Below are 18,473 nucleotides of genomic sequence, written 5' to 3' on the forward strand. Positions count from 1 at the left end.
CTCTTGCACCCCTGGTATTGCGGTAGCGTGCGCAGCACACCCCACATCCCCCACCTGAGCATCACCAAAACACCCCCTCCAAACTCACACAGGAGCCCTGAGCGCCCTGCTTTAAAAAAAAAAAAAAAAAAAAAATTAATAAAACTCCAACTTTTTAAGTCGGTGGTCCCCACCTGGGCACTGTGGGGCGTGGCCCTTTTAAGAACAATCGTGGCCCTTTTAAGAGCCGCCGCGGCCGTTTTAAGAGCGGCGGGGGCCCGGCGGGGCGCGAGCGCGCATGCGCAGAGCCGGTGGCTGCAACATTCAAGTTACATTCGCTTCCGGCCGCTGCGGGCGGGGGGGGAGGTCCCGGGGGGATCCCAGGGTTTTTTGGGGGGCGGGGGGGGGGAAATCTGGGGGTGGACAACGCGGATCTGCTCGGCACGGCCTGGAGCTGCGGGCCCGCCCGCGCCATGGTGTCCTGGATACTCAGCCGGGTGATTGTGTGAGTGGGGGGGGCTGAAGGGGGGGGGGGGGCGTGCACCCGGGGGGGCTGCAGGGTGTTGAGCTGAGCCCCCTCCCCAAACCTGGGGGTGCCTGTTTAACGGGTAGCGCCCCCCCCCCCCCCACCCGCCCCGGGGTTCCCAGTGCCATTCCCGTGGGGGGCTTGGGAATTGGGGGGGGGGGGGTCTGGATGCGCCTGGATGGGGGCAACCAGGGACCCCCCCACCCTGGAAATGGGTCGGTGTCCTGGCCCCGGGGCTACTGCTGGCCCCCTGCCCCTTCCCGCCCAGCAGCTGGGCCCTGCTGCTCCCCTGGCTCCCTGGGCTGGGTGACCGGTAGCCCACTCGTGTCCGAGGAGCCCCTCGTGGGGAGCGGGAGGCCCCTGCAGCTGCGGGGGTGGGCAGCAGGGGGGCACCCCCGACCCCGGGTGGGGAGGGGGGTGAGCCCGGCTGAAGGTGGGTGCGATGCCCCGCTGCAGGCAGGCGATGTCCCCTACCTGCGCCCCTGCGTTTTGGGGTGGCACCTCGCCCACGGGGGACAGCGGGGAGGCCGGCACCGCGCACCGCCCCGGCGGGGAAGGGCCGATCCTTCCCTTCGCGGGGAGCTGAGCCTCTCCTGGCCGGGTTTGCCCAACTCTCGCCTCCGCTCCGCCTGCGCCCAGCCTCCCGCCGCCGCCTCGACGGGTCGGGCCGGTCCCCACGGAGGTGGGCGAGTTCGTGGGAGCCGCGCTGCGCTCGTTCCGGGCCGGTGCCGTCCCTTTTCCCGGCTGGCATGGTGCTGGAGGGGCTGAAGGCCAAGCTGCGACGCTGGAGCAGGCAGCTCTGCTACTCGCTGCTGCTGCTGCTCTACGCGGGGTGGCCGGCGTGTCTCACACCCCCTCTCCGTTACAGGCTGGTTTTCGGGATGCTGTACCCTGCCTACGCTTCCTACAAGGCTGTGAAGACCAAAAACATCCGGGAATATGTGAGTAGGGTGCCTGGGCAGCTCCTTTCCGGGCTGCAGCCCCGGGCTGACGGGCTCGCCCCTTCCCCGTAGGTGCGCTGGATGATGTACTGGATCGTCTTTGCGCTCTTCACGGCCACCGAGACCTTCACCGACCTGCTCGTCTCCTGGTGAGGCCGGTGGGTGGGCGCCGCTGCCGTCGGGGTCCCCGTGGCCTGGGGGAGGGAAGGGGGCTGCCCCCCCTCCCCTGCCTGCAAGGAGACGGGCAGGCGCTGCCCTGCACGGGGGTCTTCAGGCCTGATGCGAAGGGGAGAGGCACCATCCCCCCTGCGAGGTGCCCTTGGACCCCCCCCAGCGTCTGCTCACCCCCGCCTTCTCCCCCTTTTCGGCAGGCTTCCCTTCTACTACGAGATCAAGATGGCTTTCGTCATCTGGCTGCTCTCCCCCTACACCCGCGGGGCCAGCCTGCTCTACCGCAAATTCGTGCACCCCACGCTGTCCCGCAAGGAGAAGGTGAGGGCTGCCTGGCACTGAGGGTGTCCCGCGCACCCTGGGCCCACCGAGCAGGACCCTGGGCTCCCGGCGCTGGGCCCCTGCGCGCCCCCCCAGCGTCGCCGTGGTTGTTTCGGCAGGAGATCGATACGTACATCATCCGGGCCAGGGAGCGCAGCTACGAGGCCATGGTGCGTTTCGGCAAGAGGGGCCTCAACATGGCAGCCACCGCCGCGGTCCAGGCGGCCACCAAGGTACCGGCGATGGGACGGGCTGCTCCGCTTCCCTAAGGATGCTTCGGCCCCGGGGGTGCCGGGAGGAAAATGCCACCCCGGCGTGGGTGGTCTCGGTGGTGCGGGTGTCAGGAGGGGGTATGTGGGTGCGGAGCCCTGCCCAGGGGGATCGCATCGCCATGGGCTGTTGGTGCTTGGCCCCGCGTTTGGGTGCCCCTGCGCTTTGGGGTTTGCCCCGTGGGGCTCGTTTCCATCTTTTTTTTGCCCCCCCTACCAGAGCCAGGGTGTGCTGGTGGGACGGCTCCGCAGCTTCAGCATGCAGGACCTGCGCTCCGTCCCCGACGAGGCCCCCGTGCACTACCGGGACCCCCTGTACCTGGAGGAGCAGGAGAGCCGCAGGCAGCTTCTGGGTGAGCTGGGACGGGGGGGGAATCGGTGGTGGGGGGCTCGAGCGAGTCCCACGGAGGGGCCGCGCATGGAGATTTCGTGTCTCCCCCCTGTCCCCAGCCTACAGCGCGCCCTTGGCCGGCCGGCAGTACGAGAGCGAGACGGACGACGAGGAGCTCTGGTCGGACTCACAAATCTCGCCGCAGCCTTCGCCCCGCAGCCGGGACCCCAAGCCCCTCTCCCGCAGCCAGAGCCTGCGCGCGGCGAAGAGGAAGGCGTCGAGCAAAGAGGTAGAGCGGAGGGGAACGCGGTGGCGTGGGGCTGGGGCGAGGGGGATCTGACCCATCCCTCCCCCTCCCCAGGGCTCTTCCCGACTCTTGCGCAGCCGGATCAGGAAGAAAGCGGCTCCGCCGGAGCAGGACAGCTAACGGTCCCGGGAAAACCCTCTGCCAGGAGTCTTAACACGAGTTTGCTGCTGCAGCACCGGGAGGGAGCGTCCCCGGCCGCGGGGAGGGGGCTCCCCCCTGCCTTACACTGTAAATACCTTCTCTGACCTCTGCACTGTGCACTCGCGGAGGGGAGGGCAGCTTGGCCCCCCCCGGCTGTGCACCCCCTCCCAGACCCCGCTGTTGTGGGTGGGTGCTGGCGCCTCTCCCGTGGGGTCTGGCCCCCCGCCTCCGTGAACACTACGGGCTCTGCTCCCCCATCTGCTGCTGCCATGATGCCTTACTCCCCACATCCCCTCTCCCCTGGGGACCAGCGGGGGGATGTCCCTTGTCCCGTCTGTCCCCTGAAGCCAAAGATGCCCCCCCTTCCCCCCACCCCACAGCTGCAGACTGACACCCCCATACTTGAAACTGGGCACCACGTGGCTTTTAATGTTCTCCCCTCCCAGACAAGGTGGGAGGGGTTTTGTACATGGAAAAATAAATGCTATTCCAGACTTTCAGAAGTGGGAGTTTGTCCCCTTTGCCGAAACGCTGTCCCCTGCAGCTGCGTGGGACCCTCCGGGCTGCGTGGGGCTGTGGGAGGGGGCAGGTCTCCAGGACTGAGGCTGCAGGGAGGTGGGTGCTGGGGTGCATCTCAGCCCCTCCTTGCAGTAGCCGTGTCCCCCACGGCGTGGCAGCAGCAGCCGTGGCCCCGCTGGGACGCCCGGGTCCCCGGCGCGCAGCCAGGGTTGCAGAGCGATGTCCCCATCCTGGCCGCCGGCCCTGGCTCGTCCTGAGGGCAGCTGCCCCCTCCCTGCCGGGGCTCCCCGCTCTCACCTGGGGGTCTCGGCTCCCTTTGCTCCTTCCCTTGGGGACGTGTCCCCTGCCCAGGTAGAGGACACGGGGGCACAGAGCCTCTGTGGGGCAGCCAGGGTGGCACAAGGTGACAACGCTGCTCTTGCTGCCTCTCCTGCCCCCGGGAGCCCTCCTGTCCCCCGCTGCCCTGCTTTCTGGCATCAATCCCCTCGCTCCCAATCCTTCCTGCCCTCACCCCTCAGGCCAACTTTTATTTTTAGCCCCTGGCTGCTTTCTGCCTTTGGGCATCTTCCCAGGGCAGGGAGAGTGTCTGCCCCTGCCTGCAGCCATCACCGCCCCCCCCCCCCGCCCCGGCCCGTGGAGCCTGGCAGGGGGGCAGCCCGGGGCAGGCAGGGGTGTTGGGGCAGATTAGGTGGAGGTGGCTGGATTAGCCACGTAAAACTGTCTCAGAGACGATTACTTAAAGCAGCGGAGAAGGAAGGCTGGGTGGGGACAGCGCAAGGGCCAGGGGGCTGCCCGTAATCCCCCTAAAGCCGCTTAGAGAGCGTGGTTCCTCCAAGGATACAGCCCGGGGAGGCTGCTGGGGCCCTGGGTACCGGTGCTGAGTAGTTGGGGTCCCAAGGAGTGGGGTACCGCGGCCCCAGGGCTGGCTGGGGGCGTGCTGTGAGAGAGATGGCAGCAGCCTTGGAGCCTGAGCATCGTCTGTCCCCGGGATGAGGGGTCAGCGGGGACCACTCTGCTTCCCAGCTTGGGGAAACTGAGGCACGAGCACCAGCCCATTCTAAGGCAGAGCTGGGAAGGGAACCAGCAGTCCTGGCGCTCGATCCCTGTTTTGGCAAGCGCCCTGTGTGTTCCCCGGGGAGAGAAACCCAAGGCGGGGGACAAAAGCTGCCCCGGGGTGATGCAGCACAGCCCCCTCGGGTGCCAGCGCTGATCCCAGCTGTGTCAGCTCGCGGGCCTGTGCCAGGCTGCGGTCAGCAAAGCCCTAATCTCCCTCGGCTGGCAGCGCCCCAGCCCAGCAATTAACCTGAGCTCGCCCCCCTGCCCGTGGCCACACTCCCCACTGGGGAGGGGGTGCCAGGCTGCGCTGGCAGTGGGGGGCTGGCACCGCTGCGGGGTCCCCCCGTCTCACCCCGGGGATGGGTCTGTCCCCACCGGAGCGGGGAGAAGTGAGTCCCTGCGGCGCACGGGGCTTGAGGAGGTCACGTAAGCCGGGCGGCTCGCGTCCCCGTAAGCAGCTTCCCCGCGGGGCAGGCATTAGTGGGGGTCAGGTCGCTGCTCCCGCCAGCCACGCCGCTGTGCCCCCCCACACCCCCGCTTCCCTCACGGGGGCTTCCCAGCTCTGCTGCCTGCATCCCAGGTGATGCAGGGATGTCCCCTCTCCCGGCGGGACAGGGACATCACTGATGCTGCGGGGAAGCGTGATACTAAACCCCGGGCAGCTGGTGCCCCCGGGGTGGGCACTGGCCGTTCCTGGGGGGCAGCAGCCCGGAGCCGGTGTCTTGGCATCGCCAAAGGTCAGTGCTGGGGGGCTGCCGTGGCACCGCTCGCCGTGCCTGGCTCTGCTCCCTCCCCGGGGAGTGCTGAGCAGCAGCTGAGCCCCCCGAGCCCGTGCTGGTGGCACCAAGTGACCCATCCATGCTCCCCCAGCCCCCCACCTCCCTCCCTGCCCCTTCCCAGCTCGTTTTACCCCACCGCAGCCAAGCTTGGGGCTGCCACCCTTCTGGGGGGGGGTGATGTTGGTGTCATCCCTAGGGCTGCTCTCACCCCCTCCCAAACCGGCCATTTCGGGAGTCCCTGGCAAAGCAGCACCCTCCGTGGCGGGGGTCCGGGTGTCCCTTGCCCCCTGATCCCCGCTGGGCTCCCCCCGTCCCTGGCCGTGCTGCCTGAGTCAGCTGTTCCAGGCGGGAGCCATGTGAGGCCGCGCACACATGGCTCCCCGCGCGGCGCGGCGCTGTATTTTTAGCAGACGGTATCAAAAGCATAATTATGTCTGTTGTTTAAACGCAGCCTCTTTTTCTGGCAGCCCCCCCGGGGGAGCTTTCAGCCGCCCTCCCGCCGCGGAGGGCAAGGAGGCGCGATGCGGAGCCGCGGGCAGCGCGATGCCCGTGGGCAGGGGGCTCGGATGGGCAGGGGCTGAGACCCCCCCACCCCAGGTAAGACCTTCCTCCGCCATGCTGGGGACGGGGGGACGCACAGCACCTCTCTTGCATCCCACCACCGTGTCCTCAAACGCATCCCTACCCACGGGCGAGGAAGAGGATGGCAAGGAAGAAGATGGTGGGTGGGAAGCACGGTGGCAGGAGGGGCCGGGGAAGGGGCGTTCGAGGTGACGGGGGTGTAGGAGGACACGGCTGAAGGAATGTTTCACCCCCACCACCGCCACAGCCGCCTGTCCCCCCGGGGACCCATCTGTCCCCAGCCAGCCCCGTTCCCAGCCTGGCCCCGCGCTGGCACCGAGGACGATCCCGGCTCCACGTCCCAGGGCTGGAGCCGCATCCCCGCCGTGACACCGAGGAGGACGCGGAGGCTTTTACCCACGGGCTTTGGGGAACCGTGCAGCACCACCGAGCGGCGAGGGGAAACTGAGGCACGCCTTGCTCTGGCAGGAGGAGCAGGGCAGCCAGCGGGCAGGGGCCTGCCCATCGGTGGTCACTCTCCGTTTGCCGCCCCATCGCCAGCTCCCCCGTCACCATGGCCGGCCGGCGGCAGGGAGCCCCGGGAGCGCGGCGGGGACAGGAGAGGGGTCCGGGCTGAGGGCAGGAGACCCCGGCTGCTGCCAGGTAGGTGCCGTGGGGATCTGGGCGTGCAGGTGGCGCAGGGCTGTCCGTGTCCCTGGCTGCCGTCCTAAGCCTTTGGCCCCGGGACCGAGCTTTTAATTACATCAAGGTATTTGAAGCTGGTTGTTGGCGCTGGACTAGGTAAACAGGAGTCCTGGGCGGGCTGGGGGGGGTGGCACAGGATGGGCGCTGTGCCCCCGTGCTCGGGCTGGCCTCGTCCTGCCTGTCCTTCCCCTGGGATGGGAAGAAGGGATGCGGGGAAGGGAGCATCCGTCACCGGGTCCTGCATCCCCTCGAGCATCCCACCTCTGGTGTGCATGGGGAATGCTGGCGACAGCGGGTTGGCTGCGAGGTCCCCCGGGTCCCTTCTGCTGGGGACAAGCCCCTCGCCCCATCCTGTCCTTCACTTTGAGGGTGCGCAGCATCCCAGAGAAGGGGTGCCCCGTGCTGCCCTCCCCTTTACGAGGGGTCAGAAGGGCAGGGGGTTTTGGCGTGCAGCCCCCCGGCTTGGGAGAAGCCGCTCTTCTCTCCCCCAGCAGCGAAGCCGAGCGGGATTAGCGATGCTTACTCACCTCCCCGGGGGAAAAGCGGGAGATTAGGGGCCGGGAGCAGCGTCCGAGCCTGCGGCAGCGGGGCCGCAGCGGCCAGGCGGCTGCCCAGGCCATGCCGTACCGGCAGCCAGGGCTGGAGGGGAGCGCAGGCTGCCAGAGCAGTTGGGCTGTGGCCCTAATTCCCAGAAAGCTGCTCGTGTGGGAGTGAGTGTCCTCCCGTGCCCTCCGCTCCGCCGCAGCCTCCAGACTCCTGAAGGTTTGACGTGGGTTTTTTTTTTTATTTTTCTTTTTTTTTTTTATTTTTTTTTATTTTTTTAAAGCACTGGGCGCAGATTAGCAAAAGCTTTTGAGGCCGTCGTGCCCGGTGCTGGGCAAAGGTGGGGAACCGGGCTGCCTTCCTCTGCCTGCGCCCTCGTCTTCCTCACCTGCGCCGTGGCGGAGGCAGGTAGGTGCGTGCCAAGCTCGGTGCTGGGGCTGGGAGGAGGAGGAAGGGCTGGGGCTCTGCGGATGCAGAGAGAGCTGGAGAGGGGGCACATTGAGTCCTTTTTGCATGAGGAAAAGGCTGGATTTCAGGCTGCTTTCCTGGCTGGAGGTGGCTTTTGGGTCTGGGGGCCATGGAGCCCTTCCCCGGGGTGCCTGGCGTCAGGGTGGGGGACGCGGGCGCCGGGACAGGGCTGGCGGGCTCCTCGGCTGCCGGAGCATCAGCGCAGAGAGGGGCTGTTGGGGGACCGCAGAGCCTTTTGCAGCAAGACCCCCAGCCATCCCCCTCCCCAGTGCTGGCGCATCCCGGGACCCCCCTGCCCCGCACGGCTGCGTGTCCCTGTGTGGTCCCAGGGGGACATCGTGGGGACAGTGTCCCTCCATCCCGCGTCCCTGCAGCCTCTCTCCCCGTCCTCCAGCGTCGAGCGGGGCAGGGATGCCAAGGTTTCTAATTCGGGCGCTTCCGGCCTCCTGCGGCATCTCGCCGGCCAGCGCTTGGTGTTCGCGGTCCCTCCGCTGATTTAAGGGAAAAACCAGGGAGATGGGAGCTCTGGGGCCGGCTGTGCCAAGCCACCAAGGCAGAGCTCACCCTGGGGGGGTTTTCCTCTCCCAGCAAAGCCTGAGCTGACAAAACTCAAGCCCAGCCTGGACCCCCCCGCACCACTGCTCTGGGGGACCCACCGTGGGTTGTGCCGGGACAGGCGGGGAGCTGAGGGACCCCGGCCAGAGCTCGGTCCGGGGGACGGGGCGGGAGGGTGGCTGAGCCCCAGAAGAGCTTGCCAGCGGCGTGGCTTCCCCGTGAAGGCTGGGCTGGCCCTGGGGAGGCTTCGCGGGGGCCTCGGGCTCCCCGGCACGGGAGGAGCAACCCTGCCATGGCCGGGAGGCGAGGGGAGTGGGGCGCAGGGAAGGGCGCAGCGCCCAGAGATGCTGCCCCAGTGCAGGGTGGGAAATTCCCTACTGGTCCCACCAACATCCCCCCAGCTTGGGGCTCAGCAGCGTCAGTGTGGCGTGATCCCTCTCCCCACCTGACCCCTCCTCGGTGTTCCCCTCGGTGCCACCACGATGGTCCCAGGGGTATCCGCTGACCCATCCGGCCGTGCCGTGCCAGGGGTCCGTGCCAGCTGCCAGCTCCCCGCGCTGGAGCCATGGGAGGGAACAAGAAGAGAATTTCTCTTTCAGCACCTTCTCATCGCAGGAAGGCGCGGGCTCGCCCACGCCCCGAGCCCTGTCTGGGTCCCCTCCCTGTTCCCTGGCACCCACGGGTGCAGCGAGCAGCGGCTGGGTGCCATGGCCCCCCCCCACCCCGCACCCCCCGCCCCTCCACGGCGAGCGGGTCCTGAGGGGATCCCGCCGTGGGGTTCACCCACGCTGGCGGTGCGATGGGGTTGGCGGGTGCCCACCGACATGGCGAAGGGACCCCCCACCGGTGGCACCCGGCACCCCGAGCCGCAGCCCGGCTGGCAAGGGTTGGGTTAACCACGGCTCCTGGCTCCCAGCGGGGCCCAGACCACACGGCAGCTGCTGAGCTGTAACGAAGCCCGTGGTCTGATGTTAATCACGCTGCTCGGGCTCACGCGGGCCCCGTGGCCTGCCTTCACCCCATCCTCGCCCTGCGCCCCCCGGCCCCGCCACCCCCGTGTGCCGCGGGAGCCGTGCCGAGCCGGAGGCTGCGCGACGCGGTTGACGTAAGGCGTGCGAGCTGCGTGCGCGGGGTGTCCCTGGGACACAGGCGCGTTACATAAACCCCTCCCGGCATCCGTGTCGTGTCCCCCCCCTCCTCCATCCCTCACCGGGAGCGCAAAAATGGGGCACGCACCCGGGGGGCCCCCTCGACCTGCTGCCCCCTGCACTCCGGTGGGAGCTGGTGGGGCTGGGGGGGGTGCGTGTGGGGGACGGTGCAGTGAGCACCCACGGGGTGATGGGTCCCAGGCTCTCCCCCCGTGGGCTGTGGGGCACGGCTGGGATGCGTGTGAGCCCAGCTCCGCGTCGGCACCCTTGGATTGCACCCTGCCCCACCGCCACAGGCTCCGCAGCCAAGAGGGGAGGCAGAGGAGCTCTGCCTTCATCCCTGGGACACCCAGCCCGTGGGGTGGCCACGTGCTCTGTGCCAGGCACACCACCACCAGCACCCCCATCCCAGCACTGGGATGCTTGGCCCATCCCGGTGTTTCTCCCGTTCCAGTTTCGCCCGGAGCGGGCGGCTGGTGTCTTTCATCGGCGACGGGGCGGCTCGTCCGTGTTGCCGAACAAAGGGCGCTTTCTTCGCGCGGGGCAGAGCACACCTGCCCGCCTTGGCACGGGGCCGCCGGTGTCCCCGGGGCTGGGCGGCATCACCGGGCACCGTGCCGGTTCCCGGGCGTCAGCAACACCAACCGCTCGCCCGCCCGCTCGCCCGCCCAGTCGCTGCGGGAGCCGGCGGGAGCAGAGCCGCCACGGCCGCCTCGTCCTGCTGTCCCGCGCCCCGAGATGCTCCAGGCTGCCTAGAACCGGGGGGGGAAGGTCCCGCTCACCGCCGTCGCCGCACCCCTGGGTGCCCCCGGCACGCCAAGACCCCCTTGCTCATAGGACCATAGGCAGGAGGAGCACGGAGCCTCCCAGGCCAATGGATCAAAAACTCCAGCTCCGGCATTCGGAGAAGAACGTCCCCAGGGCCGCCCGGGCGGCTTTCTACCTCCTCCAAATTCCGGAGCCAGACCCCTTCAGCCTGTGGGTCTAGGTGCTCCTACGCGCCCGGCTTCGCCTCTCCGGGACCCGGTACCGCCAGTGGAGACCCTCGCTCGTCCTCGCTGTCGCAGGGGAGGCGGTGGGGTCCCCCATGGACCCTCCAGGTAGCTTGGCTGCGTCCGTGGGACGGTGGGGATGCTCACCGAGCTGTGGGACCGGCTTCTTGTGCTCCAGGGTGAAGGGCAAGGGACAATGGTATCCCAGAGAACGTGGGGGGACCCTGGGGACAGAGTGTGGTGGGGCAGCTTTGGGGCACTGGGAGGGAGCTGTGCTGGGAGCATCATCCCAGTGTGGGGCTGGACGGGAGAGCGCGGTGGGGATGGGGTGGGTGTGCCCAGGGTGTCCCAGCTGGGACAGCGTGGGAATGGGGACTTTGAGCTCCCCAGGGCTGGGGACACGATGGGGACACACGCTCTTCCTGTCCCATGCTCCAGTCCCCATCCCGGCTGCCTGCCCAGCTGTCGTAGTTTGAGGTGGCTCTGTCCCAGGGCAGGGCTGTGATTTTGGAGGAGGGGGCCATGCCTGCCCCCCTTGGCTTCTCCAGCTGCCGGGTATTTGCACCGCCGGGAAGGGATGCGATGGCTGGCTGCTGGCTCTGAACCCTGCGTCTGCGTGTGGCCTGGGTCCCGGAGCGGCGTTAATCCGGCAAATCTCCCCAGGCATCTCAACCAGGAGGGGCCCCTGGGAGCTCCCCTCTCCCCGCGAGCCCTCCTGGGAAGCGCGGCCCAGCCCTGGCCGGAGGCAAATACCTGCGTGGGGCAAGGCCTCCCCACGCTGGGTGCCAGCGGCCGGGCGCGGGGCCAGGCTGGGGCGCGGAGGGACGGGTGGGTGCGAGGCGCGTCCTGGCCGCCGGCCGGGCTGGGCGCAGGAGGGTACGGGACGGGCTGGGGACCCGCGCTCCATCCATGTGCCCTCCCGAATCGTTCATGGCACGGGAAACCTGAGATCCCCTCACTGTGCCAGGGAGCCTCCCATCGGGCGTGGGAGGATGGAGTTGGGGGGGTTGAAAGCACCCACCATCCCCCTGCCTCAGTTTCCCCCCGTTGCCACCCACGCAGGGTTCGGTGTGGTGCCACGTGTCCCCTTCCCACAGGGTCCGTCTGGCCCGGGACGACGCTGAGCACCACATGAGCGGCGCAGCGTCATGACCAGCGACACGAGGATGGGGGACGCCCCGCTGCGGTGGAGGAGAGCCCAGGACGCGGTGCAGGATGCCCGGGGAATGGAGAGCGGCGGGATGGTCTTACCCCAAAACGCTGGTGCCGAACTGGGGCTCCTGGGCTACCCGGACCCCGGCAAGCTGAGCTACGGAATGGAGAAGGGGTGTCCTTGGAGGGGCTCCGAGGGATGTGTGGGGACAAACCGGGAGCTCGCCGGCGGCCGGCTGGGCTGCCCCTACCCACCGGCCCCTCCGTGCCTGCGGGACGCCCTGTGCCGCCCCAAGGACGGGGCCGAGCTCCCGCTGCTGCTGCACCCCAGGAACGGGCAGCCCAAGGAGCGCGCGGGGCCGCGGTGGGCTGAGGCCGTGCTGGCCCCCCTGGCCCTCTACAGCCACGCGTACCACCGCTACCCCCTGCCCTTCCCGGGGCTGGAGAGCCAGCGCCCCGGCACCGCCGGCAAGCCCCGCACCACTGCGGGGGACGGGGACGGTGACCCCCCAGCTTTCCGCCACTGCCCCTTCCTCGTGGAGGCCAAGCACAGCCCCTTCCTCCTGTCCTCGCTGCTGCCCGCCGGACCCCCGGCTGACCCCCCGTTTGGCGGCGAGGGAGCGGGGACGATGGGTGACGGGCGCTTGGCTGGCACGGACTGGCGCCTGGGCTCCTACGCGCCTGCCTGGGGACAACCCCTCTACCTAGGGGTCCCACCGAGGTGCAAGGGGGCTCCGGACCCCTTTGATGACTGCTCCGGCTCAGGGAACAAGGTAGGCAGGCACCGATGGCCACGCCGGTGTCTGGTTCCGGTGACGGCACGGCTCTGGAGTCGGGATGCTCGGGGCTCGGCTCCCCCATGCACCCCAGCTCCCCTGGGTGACGGCAGGCTCCAGCCTCGGCTGAACCCGGCTGGGCGCGGTGCGTTGCGAAAAGCGATGCTGGCACCCGCGCCCAGGGCAGGACCAGGCTGCACCCGGCGTCGGTGGCGACGAACCCCCCCCCCCCCAGCTCGCTCGGGTGTGGCAATATGGGGGTCCCAGCTCCCCGAGGGATGGGGCGATGCCCCTGGAGGGGTGATGCTCTCCCCCCCGGTGCAACCCCGCGGCGCGATGCAAGCCCGCGGGGCTGAGTCACGGCGGCATGGAGGCGGCGGGAGGCAGAGCCGCCAGCCCGTGGGTGCGCCCGTCGCACCCCGCGCCGCTGTGGCTCCCCGTTCCTTTCCCACGCGGGTGAGGGGTGACACCGGGCACCCCAAGGGCTCCGCCACCTGCGGCTGGAAAGCACCGGGCAGCTGCCCAGCGCGGGAGGGCGGAGGGGGGAAACTGAGGCAGGATGCTCCCCGTCACCACCTCCCAATGATGTGGGTGAGAGAGGCGGGGACGGGGACCCACATTTGGGGTGACAGCAGCCTTGACAGCCCCTCTGCTCCCCTCCAGGAGTTTTACCCCAAGAAAGAGCCCGGCTTTCACCCCCCGGCCAAGGACCAAGCGCCACCGCAGCTGCTGGGCAAGGGCCAGGATGGAGACGGGGAGGGGGAGCTGGCAGTGCCGGAGCTGCCAGGAGCCCCGCGGAGGGATGGCCGAGTGGGGGACGGCTTGGTGATGCCCACCCCCCACACCCGCACGCCTCCCCCCAGCACCAGCCACCCTCTCTTCCTCCTGCATCCCAGCACGGCCGGGGGCTGCGGGGGCCCCTGGGTGGGCACACGGCCCCACGCCGCTGACCTCCCCCCGGATCCGGGGCCAGGCCGACCCTCTGAGCCCAAAGACGAGCGCTTGGTGTACCAAAGCCTCCAGCCCGCCTCGCCACCGGGACCGGGGGACCCTGACCCATCACCTCCGCTCACGGATAGGTGCTACCCGCCGGCCCTCACCAAGCCGGAACTGGGATGTCTCTGCCCCACACCGGGCTGCGATGGGTGCCCAGGAGCGGGCTGCAGGGCTCTCAGCCCCTTCGAGCCCACCCTGGGCATCCCCGGGAGCCGTTTTCCATGCCCACCCACCAACCACACCAAGCTGAAGAAGACCTGGCTGACGCGGCACTCGGAGCAGTCGCTGCCGCGCTGCAAAGCTCCCCGGCGGGACGGGGGCCACGAGCCAGCCGGCGAAGGCAAGCGCTCGGCCAAGCGCCCGCACGGCTCCGCCGACGGACCCCGCGCCGCTTTCGAGGGCGCCGGGGCGGCCAAGAGAGGCGTGAAGGCCACCGAACGCGTGGCTGCGGTGTGTCCGGGTGATGGCGTGGAGAGCGGGGGGGACCCGGAGGACAGCAGGATGGAAGTGGGAGATGGAGGTAAGGCAGGGGGATGCACGGGGGGGCTGGGGAGAAGGTGATGGTAGCACCAGATCCCTGGGGAAATTGGGCGTCGGTGTGATGCCCAGGATGATGGCGAGCCCCATCGCTGGGTTGGAGCCCTCCTTGTGGAGGTGCTGGCATCTCAGCCCTGACCTCTGCAGATCTCCAGCCCTACTTTCCAGCCCTAATTTCTGGCCCAGTTTCCAGCCCCCATAGTGGCGTGCCAGTCCCTCCCGACCAGTGTGTCCCCATGTATGGGTGTCCCAAAACATCTCCCGTCTCCCCCAGACCCACCGAGCCACGCTGGCCCGGAGCCGTGGTGCCTGCAGAGCGTTCCCTGCACCGCCCTGCCCCAGAGCATCCCGCGGTGCTGTGCCTGTGCCGCCCGGGCTGCGGGGGACCCCGAGGGCGAGGAGGAGGAGGAGGAGGAGGAAGATCCCCCCGAGAGCACCTGCAGGCTGCTGCATTTCCGCAGGTGAGCCTGGGGCTACTGGGGAGCTCACAGCCTTGCCCAGGGCAGGGGCCTACCGGCTGCCCATACTGCGAGCGTGCACAGAGCATCCTCTCCTGCCACCCCGCTTTGGAGCATCCCTCCCGTCACCCAGTTTGGAGCATCCTCTCCCATCATCCCACATTGGAGCATCCCTCCCGTCACCCAGTTTGGAGCATCCTCTCCCATCATCCCACTTTGGAGCATCCCTCCTGTCACCCTGCTTTGGAATACCCTCTCCCATCACCCCAGTTTGGAGCTCCCCTCCTGTCACCCCAATTTGGAGCACCTTCTCCCATCACCTCAGTTTGGAGGATCCCTCCTAGAGCATCCCTCCTGTTATCCCAGTTCAGAGCACCCCTCTCATCACCCCACTCTGGAGCATCCCCTCCCGTCCCCTCTCTCCCACAGATTCGCCTTTGGGGACGGCGGGGAGCTGAGCGTCGACGGCTTCTGCACCCTGGCAGAGGCGGAGGGGGAGCCGCTGGGGCTGGAGGCGGCCGGCCCCGAGCGCGGGAGTGCGGGCAGCAGCCTCTGCCTGGCCAAGTACCTGCTGGGGGTCCTGGGGGACCCCTTCTGCGAGGCCGTCCGCAGGGACAGGGACGCGTGGCCAGCAGCCACGGGCGGGCCCGAGGGTAAGCGGGGACCGGGGTGGGGGGTGACGCTGGGGGCACTGAGGAGGCTGAGGGCTGTGTTCCCCCCGCAGGGGTGACGGCGTGGAGGCGGGGGGACGGAGCCCCCCAGCTCTGCGACGCCTGCCAGCGCGGCTTCTTCAACTCCCACTGGAGCTGCGCCAGATGTGGCTTCCAGCTGTGCCCCGAATGCCACCGCAGCAGGCGGGAGGCTGAAGGCCACGGTACGGGGACGGGGGAGCTTGCAGAGGGGGTGTCAGCCCCGCGGGGGCTTGGCGGGGACGAACGCACCCTCTCTCTGACGCAGAGGGTCCCGCACGGCCGCCTGACTGCGTCCCTGGGCAAGACCACCGCGTCGCGTCCCTCGTCCCCACGCAGTTTGTCCCCACCCGCGGTGAGTGTCCCCCCCCCCGACCCCGGGACCCCCTCCTCACCCTCTGCCTGGGGCTGACCCCTCTGTCCCCATCCGTCCCCAGTCCTGACCCGGCTCTGGAAGATGCTGCACGAGGTCCGGGCCAAATTCGGCATCGAGTCGCGCTGTGCTTGCGGGGAGGGGGCTGTGGAGCCCCCAGGGAGCGGCCAGGTACGCGGGGGGGCTGTGGATGAGGGGGTGTAGGTTTGAGGGGGGGGTTGTGCATGATGCTGAGGAGGGGACCAGCCCTGGGGATGAGGGTCCTGGATCCCCTCCGGATGCCCGCATGGACTGGGACGTTCCAGGAGCTGCCGGGGGCCGCGGTGCCCACCCTCCTGTCCAGCAGCGACGGCCGAACCGACACCTCCCGGCCCATCAAGGAAGGTAGGGCTGGCTGCGACCCCCCCGCTGCGGGGAGACCCCCGCTCCGGGGGGGTCAGGGATGCTGCACTGCATCCCCTGCACGGTGCCGGGTAGGGGCGAGAGGTAGAGGATGGTGTGGGAAGCCCTCACCCCTTTCTCCTTCAAATAGAGAGCCCCGAGGGGGGGCCACCATCGCCGGGGCAGCCGCCCCCCCGGGGGTCCGTGCAGACCACCACCCTCTGTGACCTGCTTGCCTCCACTGCCGTCAAGCTGTGCCTGGGGCAGGACGGGGTGCGCATGGCCTTCGCCCCCGTCTCGCCCGCCTTGCCCAGCGTGAGTCCCGGGGTGGGCAGGGCACCCCAGCCCATGCTGTCCCCCCCTCCCCACCCCACGGCAGGGCCAGGGTGGGCTGATGGGGGTCCCCAATTGCATTCCCCCCCCCCTCCCAGGACAACCGCCTGACCAGCATCCTGGACAGCATCATCGCCCGCGTGGTGGAGAGGAAGATCCAGGAGAGGCAAGCGGGGGGCGAGCTGAGCCCCCCCAGCCCCCCCGGACCCCCTAGCCCCCCCACCTCCCACTGCATCCTGGCACCCAGCGGGCTACTATGGCTGCACGACGCTGGCCACGCCAGCAACTACAAACTCTTCCAGGAGCACTGGCGGCGGGGCCAGGTGAGTGCCCCCCACCCCAGGGATGCACGGCGGCGCTGTAGACCCCCCCCCCCCCCCCAACACCCCAGCACCCCCGGCCCTGCTGAGCCCCCGCTGCCCCGGCAGCCCGTCCTCGTTTCAGGGTTGCAGAAGAGGCTGGAGGGGCGGCTGTGGGGGCCGGAGTCCTTCCGCACGGCCCGGGGGGAGCAGGCGGTGGAGGCGGTGAACCTGCGGGCACCGGGGAACCGCGTCAGGATGAGCAGCCGGGAGTTTTGGGATGGCTTCGCCGCCAGCGCCGGTGAGCGTGTGACGAGTTTGTGGGGTCTCGAGTGTGATTCTGGGGTGATGGGCTGGGGGGGCTGAGCCAGCCAGCGCATCCCTCCCACCCCGGGAAGCGCCCGGCGACACGACACCAGCGTCCCCACGCGTGACGCCACGTTCTATCCCGCAGCATCCCCGGAGCCGGAGCGCGGTGGCAGGGACCTGCTGAAGCTGGAAAGTGGCTTTGGGGACACGGAGCTGTGCCGGTAGGTGATGGCAGGGGCTTCACTGTGTCCCCCCACCCTGCCAGCTGGGTGCCAGCCCCCACAGCGAGCAGGATGCATCCCCGTGTGGGATGGGGGCAGCTCTGCCAGCGCCGGTACCCGGTGCCCTGGCCTCGAGCACCGCGTTTGTGCCACAGGGCCACCAACCTGAGCGCCAGCTTGCCGCTGCCGGAGTACTGCGGGCCCGCCGGCCGCCTCAACCTGGCCACCTACATGCAGGGCCAGCGGGGCCAGCGCTGGCTGAGCCCACGCGTCTGCGTGGCTTACGGTGAGTGGCGCCCGGCAGCACGGCGGTGCGGGGCTCGGGTCCCCCCCCAACCCATGACGCCGCTAGCCCCTCGCCCACCGCCCCCGCTCGCAGGTGTGCATCCCCAAGACCGGACCATTGGGACCAAAAACCTGACGGCGGAGGCGGCCGACTCCGTCAGTGTCCTGGTGCACGCCGCGGCGTGGCCCGCCGAGCGGCCGGCAGCACGGCAGGGTAAGGTGGGAGCACGGGGAGGGGGTCCCCCCCATCCCGACCCCTCTGAGCACCCCTCTGCCCGCAGACCTGCTCCTGCAAGCCGACGCCGACGGCATGGACGCGGCGCTGAAGGAGCGGCTCTGGGATGCCGGCAGCCGCCCCGGCGCCCTGTGGCACATCTTCCGCGCCGAGGATGCCGGCCGCATCCAGGATTTTTTGCAGAAGGTGGGTGCCATCACCTCCCGGACCCCCCACCCCAGGCCCCGGCTCCGCTCACGCCCACCCCTCCACAGGCGTGCGAGGACCAAGGGCAGGAGGATGTGGCCACGGCGGAGCCCCCCAGCCGCTACCTGGACCCCTCGCTGCGGCGGCGGCTGCGCGAGGAGTGTGGGGTGAGCGGCTGGACCCTCCTCCAGTTCCAGGGGGACGCGGTGCTGGTCCCCGCCGGGGCTCCCCACCAGGTAAGGCAGCTCTGCAACCCACCCCCCCCCCCCCCAACAAGGGGCAGCTGTGCCAAAGCCCCCCGGGGAAACTGAGGCACGGCCGAGCCCCCGGCCCCTGACGCCGCCGTGCCGCGGGCAGGTCCAGACCCTCACGGGCACCATCAGCGTGGAGCAACGGTTCCTCTCGCCGGAGAACGCCGCCCGCCTCCGGGACCACCCTCAGCTCCGCGGCCAGGTGGGTGGCTGCTGATTTTTGGGAGGGTGCAGAGGGGTCCCAGTGTGGGGTGAGTGGTCCTGACCCCCTCTTTGCACCCTTGCAGCTGGATGGCATGATCTTCTCGGCCATGCGGGAGGCGGTGGGAGTCCTGCGGGGCTGCAAGTGAGGCGGCGGCGGCGCGACGGGGGGATGCTCGAACAAAACCAGCGCGGCCGGCCACCGCCACCGCCACGGCCGAGACGCCACGGGGAGCCGGGAGCCTCTCGCTTGGTGCTTTGCTCCGCCATGGCCCCGTGGAGGCCGGGGGCAGGAGAAGGGCAGCGGGGGAATAAAGCGGCTGCAGCGCGCCGGGGGCCACCGGCACCACCAGCACCCGCCTCGGCCTCTCCCTCCCGCGCGGCGTCGACCCCTTTGGCCCCATCCGCGGTGGGGGATGGCGTGGGGTGGCAGAGCTGGGGTCTGGCAGGGCGGCGCTCCCAGCCCTTGGCGGCTGGCT

At 69.6% G+C, this 18,473-nt stretch overlaps 2 protein-coding genes across 4 annotated transcripts; both read left to right on the top strand.

Moving 5' to 3' along the window:
* The first annotated feature begins 396 nt into the window (after positions 1 to 396).
* On the top strand, positions 397 to 3,094 carry REEP4 (receptor accessory protein 4). The gene is made up of 8 exons (XM_086767839.1): positions 397 to 484; positions 1,374 to 1,446; positions 1,519 to 1,595; positions 1,818 to 1,938; positions 2,058 to 2,171; positions 2,428 to 2,560; positions 2,658 to 2,827; positions 2,900 to 3,094. The coding sequence occupies exons 1-8, from the start codon at positions 453 to 455 to the stop codon at positions 2,963 to 2,965; spliced, it is 786 nt and encodes a 261-aa protein (XP_086623965.1). The 5' UTR covers positions 397 to 452; the 3' UTR covers positions 2,966 to 3,094.
* Positions 3,095 to 6,335: 3,241 nt separating this feature from the next.
* Positions 6,336 to 18,349, top strand: HR (HR lysine demethylase and nuclear receptor corepressor). 3 transcript variants are annotated; one of them, XM_086767872.1, is made up of 20 exons: positions 6,336 to 6,564; positions 7,433 to 7,561; positions 11,375 to 12,237; positions 12,904 to 13,756; positions 14,048 to 14,234; positions 14,661 to 14,884; positions 14,956 to 15,105; positions 15,189 to 15,275; positions 15,358 to 15,464; positions 15,599 to 15,677; positions 15,826 to 15,989; positions 16,106 to 16,330; positions 16,436 to 16,607; positions 16,761 to 16,836; positions 16,992 to 17,122; positions 17,216 to 17,335; positions 17,403 to 17,542; positions 17,611 to 17,778; positions 17,900 to 17,995; positions 18,081 to 18,349. In XM_086767872.1, exons 3-20 carry the CDS (start codon positions 11,461 to 11,463, stop codon positions 18,141 to 18,143), a joined length of 3,819 nt encoding a protein of 1,272 aa, XP_086623998.1. In that variant the 5' UTR covers positions 6,336 to 6,564; positions 7,433 to 7,561; positions 11,375 to 11,460; the 3' UTR covers positions 18,144 to 18,349. The 3 variants fall into 3 exon arrangements, with proteins under 3 accessions (XP_086623998.1, XP_086623997.1, XP_086624000.1); XM_086767871.1 differs by having other exon boundaries at positions 7,433 to 7,557; XM_086767874.1 differs by lacking the exons at positions 6,336 to 6,564; positions 7,433 to 7,561 and adding an exon at positions 10,361 to 10,420.
* The last annotated feature ends 124 nt before the right edge of the window (positions 18,350 to 18,473 follow it).

This window comes from Chlamydotis macqueenii, chromosome 27 (assembly GCF_036417535.1).
Source record: "Chlamydotis macqueenii isolate bChlMac1 chromosome 27, bChlMac1.mat, whole genome shotgun sequence".
NCBI classification, from domain to species: domain Eukaryota; kingdom Metazoa; phylum Chordata; class Aves; order Otidiformes; family Otididae; genus Chlamydotis; species Chlamydotis macqueenii.